Source organism: Cebus imitator, unplaced genomic scaffold (genome assembly GCF_001604975.1).
Source record: "Cebus imitator isolate Cc_AM_T3 unplaced genomic scaffold, Cebus_imitator-1.0 Scaffold16, whole genome shotgun sequence".
In the NCBI taxonomy this organism is placed as follows: Eukaryota; Metazoa; Chordata; class Mammalia; order Primates; family Cebidae; genus Cebus; species Cebus imitator.
Genome location: NW_016107331.1, coordinates 11099118 through 11108695, shown reverse-complemented (window position 1 = coordinate 11108695; position 9578 = coordinate 11099118). Strand labels below are relative to the sequence as shown.

Below are 9578 nucleotides of genomic sequence, written 5' to 3'. Positions count from 1 at the left end.
ATTTGTATGAAGGATACAGATATCGGTCCTATAGAGGTGCTTGAAATCTATTTGGCTTTCACATGAATTCCGCTGTCTATTGGCATTAAAATAAGAAAAGTAACCTATAGGCAGAAAGAAGGATGTATTCCCATTAACATTCATGAGGGCTAAGCAGCCGAAGTCTTACATATCAAGTAGGGAATATGTCCTTTGTCTGCTGATGAGAAAATGTCTTAGTGATAAATGGTTACAGACAGGGGTGTCATGAGGGCAACAACACGCAGAACAACTCAGACAATCTTTTTTAAAAAGTATTCTCTTGCAGCTATTTTTGTGGCACTGGGAAGCACAGTGCCTATCCCTGCAAATAAAAGAAAACTATTGCAGTGCAAAACTCCTAACCTTTGCAGAGGCACTTCCCAGAAAACCAAAAACATACCCTTTGAAAAACAATTTAAAACCAAGCTTCAAAGGCTTTATTATATATAAATATTCAGACATTCTGAGAAGCACTGCTCTGCCCCTGCACCCCAGCTATTTGTGCCTAAAATGGATATTGTCGTAACAGCATAGTCGTCAAAGTGCAACGTCTCTCATGTCAACACTGAGAGATATCAGACTCATTAAAACGCTTTTCATTCATTAGGTTGGTGCAAAAGTAATTGCGAGTTTTGCCATTCAAAGTAATACATTAATTCAAACACATTATTGTACACATTTAGTAAATTTGTGATAAAAAATCTTGTATGAAGTAATGAGTTTGTTATTTAACAAATTGATATCTCATAGAGCCCAAAGGTGACTACAAATGACTCAGTTAATTTTCAAACCAAAAGAAGTTAGACTACAATTTATTGACGCCCTTGACTCCTTGAGCCAGGGAAAGCATTTCCCGGGGACTGACTCTAGGTGGCTCACTTTCCTCACCTATGAACACAAAGGTTCAAGCAACCCCCCCTCCCCTGGTTCCCGGTCCCCCAAGGGTTTCTCTCCAGTATTTTGCCTCTTCTGCAGCAGTCTAGAGTCTTCAGTATGAAAAGGGTAATAAGCATGGTGCAATTTTCTGAAATCGTGATGTCAACAGTGCTTTTGAGGTGTCCTTCCCCACCCTAAAGAAAATTCGAGATGCAGAGCAAGAAAACTATACAGGACAGCTCCCCTAAACATCCTCAGCCACGCCTCGAGCTCAGTGCGCCCCCAACAGTCTCTGCCAGCACCATGGGCAAAGGCGTAGCCAGCAGGTCGACGGGGATCGCGGGCTCATTCCGCTGACTTGTCCAGCAGATCTTTTCCGCAAGGAGTGAGGTGGCCAAGGAGAAAGAAAGGAGTCAAGGGCGGGGCTGGGAATTGAACCCGCCCCCAGGCCCTGGCGGAGTCCCTGCGCTTGCGTGCGAGGCGTGGACCTGCGGTTGGACTCCCCTGTCCTCGGCTTGCCCTACGCCTCCTCCCCCGCCCCTTCCCACCTCCTCCCACTTGACGCGATGACGCACCGCAGGTTTGCGGACGTGGCGGCGGCGTACGGCTCGGAAGGCGGAGACGTTGGCGGCAGAGGCGGAGGCGGAGGCGGAGGCGGATCGGGTCAGCCAAAAGCCGATGCTAGGCTATGAACTTGCTCTGGACAGCGGCGGCGGCGGCGGAACTGATAGCAGTCTCCTCGATACGTGCCCCCTGCTAACAGGACAGGTAAAGATGGTGGCAGGAGGTGAGGGTGGCCTGGTCCTGGCGGGCGGGGTTGGGCCCCAGCTGCGTTCTCACTGGAGAAGGCGCGGAGCCCTCGGCCACAGGTGTGGTGGGGGCAGCGGGGCGGCGCTCGGCCCGCGTGGAGGACACCCCCGAGGCAGGGAAGAACTTCCAGACCAGCCCCTCCAGGTCCCCTTGTCACACTGTCGGGGACACTGAGGCTCAGAGGAAGGATGCCTACCTGCTGGATAATCGGGGCAGCTCATTTCCCACCCAAACACTGCATTTCTCCCACAACTTTATGTTCGCATGAATCATTAGCTGACGACATCTTTTCATATCGTTCAAGTGTCATGCTGTGACAGAAGAATCTGAGACGTAATCCTCGCTGATAGCAGGGAAAGAAAAACTTGACGTGTGGAATATAGAGGGGAGGAAGTTAAGTTTTAAAAAACGAAATAGGCCCTGGCAGCGGATAAGGTGCCTTTGATTGTGTCCCGGTGCAGCTCTAGTTTGTGCCCTGTGACCCTCTTATTGCTCCCTGCTTAAAGAAGGTCAAGGCGAAAGCAGCCTTTCTACAGTACAAAGATGTTTGGGAAACCATTTTCAGTTACAGAGTGAGCTGATGAATGCTTTAACACTGTTTTGTGGCCTCTTGTAATCTAGCATGCAAGCTTGTTCCAGGTTTCTGAAGAGGGAGTTCTGCCTTTTTCCTGCACTAAGAGAATTAAGACAAGTGAATAGGATTGAGCCAGATAACTTAAATATTATGTACTTTCTAATCTCTGAGTAGTTGAGTAGAGTGATTGCCTGGGTCAGTTTGTTCACTTCGGTTAGAGACACCGCCAGTTCTTGATCATTCAGAATACCCAGTTTTGTAATACGATAGTCAGCTGCCCCCATTTCATTATAAAGGGGAGTGGAGGGATAGTGAGACAGGTGAAATTCTGACCTTTAAATTATTATTTAGAAATATATCGTGGAGAGAGGTTGATATAAATAAATATCTAAAATAGCTTTGGGGCATTGCTTAGTGATTTTCAGTTAGCTGTACTAAGCCAATTTTTGAAGTTGTAAGAACAAATTATTAGGGAGAAAGTGTCTGAAGGGACAACATAAGTAGGTCGGTATAGCCACATGTAAATTGCTGAATATTGAGTCTTAAATTTTTTGATTATGGATGCCTTTTGAGAATATGAAGTAATATTCTCCCCGGAAAAATATACCCATGTATAAAATTTGCCTGGAATCCACAGGATTCACAGACATTCCCTAGATTAAAGACACAATATTAAAAAAAGATGAGGAGCTCGGCGTGGTGGCTCACGCCTGTTATCGCAGCACTTTGGGAGGCTGAGGTGGGTGGATCATCTGAGGTCAGGAGTTCCAGACTAGTCTGGCCAACATGGTGAAACCCCATCTCTACTAAAAATAAAAAAATTAGCTGAGCATGGGGGTGGGTGCCTGCAATCACAGCTACTCTGGAGGCTGAGGCAGGAGAATCACTTGAATGCATGAGGCAGAGGTTGCAGTGACCCAAGGTCGCGCCATTGCACACCAGCCTGGGTGACAAGAGCGAGACTGCCATCTCAAAAAAAAAAGAAAAAAGAAAAAAAAATGAGTGGAAATAAAACCATTATCCATGGAGGAAAAAATGTGATCATGACTTCAAAACTGCCTTTGAGATATAAAATGTGATCATTTTCTTTAGTTTCGTAGCTGTCAAGTTAGGAATCCTAGTTCTTGGTAATAAGTAATGTAGCACTTCAGGGAACAGTTGAAATAATCTACTTAACATATAGCTATTAGTTATCTGTGTTATCTTAATAGGAACTCGAGCTTTTAAAGCATTACAATATTGCCATTAGAAACTGGTTTTTAAGGGTTGGATTCAACTATATTAAATAGTTTCAAAACATTTTATGGTAAATATGTGCCTAGATAGAGAGTACAGGTTGAGCTTTCCTTACCTGAAGTGCTTGAGACCCGAAGTGTTTCAGATTTCTTTGGATTTTGGAATGTTTGCATATACATAATGAGATATATTGGGGATGGGACCCGTCTGAGCACGAAATCTGTGTTTCATATTCACCTTATACACATAGCTGGAAGGTAATTTTATATAATTTGTGCACAAAAGTTTTTGTACCTGGAACCATAGCAGGCAAAGTGTCACTATTACAGCCACACTTGTGGAAAATCTGTGGTGGTTTGGCATCACCAGCATTCCTAACTCTGAATTTATATGCTACTAATAGGCAATCATTTTCTTACACTTACATGTAAGTACTTAACAGTAAAAAAACAACAACAAAAAAAACTTTGACATACCATTAATACAGTGAAAAAAATAATGTGTTCAGGGTACCTAAGCACATTACCAGAATACCTGTACAGGTTTAGCATTTCTAATCTGAAATCTAAAATGTCAGGTGTGGAATTTTCCATTTGTGGCTTCATTTCACGCCTGTAATCCCAGCAGTTTGGGAGGCCAAGGCAGGTGGATTACCTGACGTTAAGAGCTCAAGACCAGCCTAGCCAACATGGTGAAACCCTGTATCTACTAAAAATATAAAAATTAGCCAGGCGTGGTGTTGGGCACCTGTAATCCCAGCTACTCGGTATACTGAGGCAGGAGAATCACTTGAACCTGGGAGCCAGAGGTTGCAGTGAGCTGAGATCGCACCACTGCCCTCCAGCCTGGGTGACAGAGTGAGACTCCATCTCAAAAAATAAAACAAAAACCTTGAACCTAAACGTTTAAATAACTAAAACCGTTAAAACAAAAAAAGATTGTGTCCTGAATGTACGATGCATGCAAATCAGTTAGTTAGATCAGCTACATTCCAAAATTTTCTCTTTTTCTTTTTCCCCCTCCAGATTTTAACATTATGGCAGGGAGGCATCAGAATCGTAGTTTTCCTCTTCCAGGAGTTCAGTCGAGTGGTCAAGTACATGCATTTGGAAATTGTTCAGACAGTGATATGTTGGAGGAGGATGCTGAAGTGTATGAGCTTCGATCCAGAGGAAAAGAGAAAGTCCGAAGAAGTACATCAAGAGATAGACTTGATGACATTATCGTATTAACAAAAGATATACAAGAAGGAGATACATTAAATGCAATAGCTCTTCAGTACTGTTGTACGGTAAGTTTTAATGCAATCCAGATTAAATTATTTGTTTACCCATATTGAAATAAATTCCACGTCATTTTTTACCTTATTTATTCCTTTCTCCATTTTTTGCTCTTATTCTTCTTTGCATAGAAATTTGTGTCACATTTGTAGATGTTTACTTTTTAAAATTTTAAGCGAATACTTCAATTTCTGTGTATTTCCAAATCCACGAATTTCAGTGTTGAAAAACACTTAACTATTTTAACATCTTATTCAAATGGTAAGAAAATGTGGAAATATGTTGGGAAAAGCTTTTCTGTGCCCCAATTTCTTGAAATAATTACTTTAGCGTTTTCCTGTACCTTATTTTGTGCTCATAAGTATTTATTTATATGTACATACTTCGGGAGTTAGTCATCTGTTTTTAAAAGTGGTTTTATTATGCATATTATTCTGCAACTTGCATTTTTCATTATTTAGTGTATCATGGACACCCTTATGACCATCCCTCAAAGCTTTATCGAGCTAACTCATTATCTTAAATAGTTATATAATGTCCATATTATTAATGTTCCAATATTTTTAAGTCATTGCCCTATTAATTGATACTCAGGATTTTCTTGGTGTTTTACCTTGTGTGGCGAATATCATCACAACTATATCTTTAAATGGTGGTATTTTTATTTCTGTGGGATAAATCCCAAAAGTGGGATTGCTAGATAAGAAGAAAGGTGTTTTTTTGTTTTTTTTTTTTCTTTTTTTGGAGATAGAGTCTCACTCTGTAGCCCAGGCTGGAGTGCAGTGACGCAGTCTTGGCTCACTTCACCCTCCGCCTCCCAGGTCTGGGTTCAAGCAATTCTCCTGCCTCAGCCTCCCAAGTAGCTGGGATTACAGGCACGAGCCACCATGCCCAGCTAATTTTTCTTATTTTTTAGTAGAGATGGGGTTTCACCACGTTGGGCAGTCTGGTCTTGAATTCCTGACCTTGTGATCTGCCCGCCTTGACCTCCCAAAGCGCTGGGATTACAGGCGTGAGCCACCATGCCTGGCCGAAAGGTGTATTTTTAATTTTAATAGATACTGTACTTTATTTGGACCCATTTTCTATCTGTGTCATTATGTCCATCTTGAGGCCTTAGCAGTGTGTGTCTGTGTGTGTGTGTGTGTGTGTGTGTGTGTGTGTGTGTGTGTGTGTGTTTGTATTTTGTTTTGTTTTTTTGAGATGAAGTCTCACTCTGTCGTCCAGGCTGGAGTGCAGTGGCGTGCTCTTGGTTCACTGCAACATTTGCCTCCCGGGTTCAAGCGATTCTCCTCCTTCAGTCTCCTGAGTAGCTGGGATTATAGGCGTGTGCCACCAGGCCTAGCTAGTTTTTGTATTTTTAGTAGAGATGAGGTTTCATGGTTTTTGGTTAGGCTGGTCTCGAACTTCTGACCTCGTGATCCACCCACCTTAGCTTCCCAAAGTGCTGGGATTACAGGTGTCAGCCACTGCGCCTGGCCAGCAGGATATTTTTATATCCTTCTAAGACCTCAAACTCATTGATATGGAAAATGGCTAGAACATTTGTTTTTGAACTTTTTGTTCTCATACTCCCAACAGAATTTTGAAATATATGTACTTTGTACCTGTACCTCCTTGCACATTTTTAAGCAAACTTCTTAAATTCTTCCTCATGACTTAAAATAGTTACAAAGGGTATAATTTTCAGAATGTTGTCAGTATTGACATTTAAAAATAAGACTTTTAGAGTGCTCTTTAAATGCATCCACAGAATTCTAAATACCACTTGGATTTGCTACCTGAAATCTGTATTTAACAAAAAAGTGTAAAGTGTGTGTATGTATAAGAGCTCTTTTATAATAGCATGAGATTTTATATCATTCCTTTTTCTCATTAATATTTTCATCTTCCTCCCAAATTTTTCGTGATATAAACTATTTTTATAATTGAAAAACCTTTTATTGACTACCTATAATACTTCTCTGCAATAGGACCACACATGTCTATAAGTTTATATTATATAAATATGTATATATATAAATTTATATTGCATTCTAAAAAAATTAGGTCATGAGGTTGTGTTTTTTCTACATTTGCAACTACTGCAATAATTCATATTTTTATTACAATTCACAATTCATCAAAACAAATGTATTACAAATTTTGATTTTAAAATTTAATAACATTTTATTAAAATGAATTTTTTGATGTGATTTAAGAGCTGGGTAGTTTTTTCCTCCTGCCTTGCTCATGTATGGCAACACCAATTCCTGTCGTTATTAAATCAGAAAATACCTAAGTTTATTTCTAAATGCAAATAAACATGTGAGTTAATGTTTTGTAGAGAAATAAGACCATTGAGAAATAAATTACAGAATATGTCATAGAAGGTAGATAGTGGAATAAACTTTGAAATCAAAGACAAGGCTAAAAACATCAAGGTACAGATCCAAGAGAAGAGTGTGATTCAGTAGTTTTATAAGAGAAAGACATTAGCTTTCTTTTAATGAACCTAAAAATTCTTTTAGGGAAATTTGACATACCATCTGAATAATTAAAAATAAGTCATATTTCTGGCTGGGTGCACTGGCTTACACCTGTAATCCCAGCACTTTGGGACGCTGAGGCAGGTGAATCACCTGTACTCTGGAGTTTGAGATCAACCTGGCCAACATTGTGAAACCCCATCTCTACTAAAAATACAAAAAAAATCAGCTAGGCGCGCTGGCACATTCCCATAATCCCAGCTACTCGGGAGGCTAAGGCAGGAGAATTGCTTGAACCTGGGAGGCGGAGGTTACAGTGAGCTGAGATCACACTACTGCACTCCAGCTTGGGCCACAGAGCGAGACTCCCATCTCAAAAATAAAAAGGTCATTTTTCCAGTGAGGTGCAAAGGAAATGTTTCAGTGGTGTGAAGATTTCAAGGAGGAAATATGGTAAACAACAAAGGGAATTTTCATAGGTATTTCAAAAACGAGTGGCACAGACTGTTTGGGATGAAGTGCTTTGAGACCCTGAGGAAAAGTTTGATCCATACAGTAAGAGAACACAATTGTAAAGTTTTAACAGGAGTGATACAGAATGGAAAAGTTTGATCTATACAGTAAGAGAACACAACTTAAGGATTTAATAGGAGTGATACAGAATAGCGGAGGGGCCTGCTGATGAATTGAAGGGAATCCAATAAAGAGATTACTGGAATAATAAAAATGATTGGGACTCAGACTAAAATTTTTGTGATAAGGATAGAAAAGAATTGTTTAAAAATGTATTGGGAAAAATCACAGGATATATCAGCTGATTGCTTATGTGAAATGAGAATGATGAAAAGTGCTTAGCTTAACATTAGAGGAGAGATGGCATTGGTCACTGTATTAGTCTGTGCTTGCATTGCTATAAAATACTTGAGACTGGGTAGTTTATAAGAAAAGAGATTTAACTGGCTCGTAGTTCTGCAGGTTATACAGAAAGCAGGCAGCATCTGCTTCTTGGGAGGCCTCAATTTTTACTCATGGTGGAAGGCAAAGCAAGAGCAGGCATTTTCACATGGCTGGAGCGGGAAGAACAGCAAGTGAGGGAGGAGGTTCCACACACTTTTAAACAACCAGATCTCACAAGAACTCAGGACAATATTAAGGGGGAAATCCATCCCCATGATCCAATCACCTGCCTAAGCCCCATCTGCAGCATTGGAGTTTACAAGATGAAATAAGATTTGAGTAGGGGGACATAGACAAACCATATCAGCCACTATATTGGGAAAGGTGATAAACGGAATCAGTTAAGATAAGCAAAGCTCCTTTTCGATGGTAGCATAAGCAACAGATAAAAATTATAAAAGGATTTATCATTTAAAAAATACCATAAGTAATTAGTGGTATATTCCACTTAGAAATAATCTTAAGAATTATTAAAAATATGTCAGTATACAACTGATGAGAATAAAAAGTCCAAGGTTGGAATCTTGAATGCAACAAAGGAAGTTAGCATAGCATAGAAATCATTATAGGGATATTCACAGAGATAACTTAGGTAGATTCTAAACCTTGAAAACACTAATTCAAAAAAATATTAAGAGTACACAATACCAAGCAAAAGAGCATTTAAAGACAATGGGGTCAAACTTTGGGGTTTTCAGTGAATCTTCATTTACTATAAGACAAAACAGCGTGAAGGTAGTAAGATGATAAAACACCCTTTTGATTTACTCTTTCATCTTTAGTTATTGTTCAGCCCTTTCCTTCTAATCCTTCTACACATACACTCAAAGAGAATTTTTCCAGCTTGACTTCTTTTAGTCTTCATCATAGTTGATCACGAATCTACAGTTGATTCTGTTCACTACTCCCTCCTAAAGAATCCTCTTTGCTTGACCACCTTGACTTTTCAGGTTTCTGGTTTTCCTACCATTAACATTTAATAATAGCTAACTTTTATATAACATACTGTATATCACTGTTCTGAGTGTCCTACAAAATTTAAATCATTAATGTTCACTTCAACACTAAATGTAAGTAGTATTACTACTGCCATATTGCAGGTATGGAACCTAAATGGCAAAGAGGTTAAACAGCTTGCCCCAGGTGATACAGCTAGAAAGTATCACAGTCATGCTTCAAACTCCGTTATCCATGCTTTTAACCACTATTGTATATTCCCTTTCTGGCCATTCTTAATCTCCTTTGTGGATTTCTGTTACTCGGCATACCCATCAAATGTTGGTGTTCCTTAGGGATCTTCCTATTGCTTTTTTCTCCCAGCCTTGTTCTGGTGACTCTGTTTACTCTTTGACTTCA

General features: G+C 40.0%; 1 protein-coding gene across 1 annotated transcript in view; it reads left to right on the top strand.

Annotated features, from left to right (window-relative positions):
- The first annotated feature begins 1448 nt into the window (after positions 1–1448).
- The window catches only part of LYSMD3 (LysM domain containing 3), a 10525-nt gene continuing 2395 nt past the window's right edge, over positions 1449–9578 (top strand). The window contains exons 1-2 of the mRNA XM_017508528.2: positions 1449–1665; positions 4543–4808. Of these exons, the coding sequence (XP_017364017.1) occupies positions 4554–4808 (255 nt within the window). The 5' untranslated portion in view covers positions 1449–1665; positions 4543–4553. The remainder of the gene's footprint in view (positions 1666–4542; positions 4809–9578) is intronic.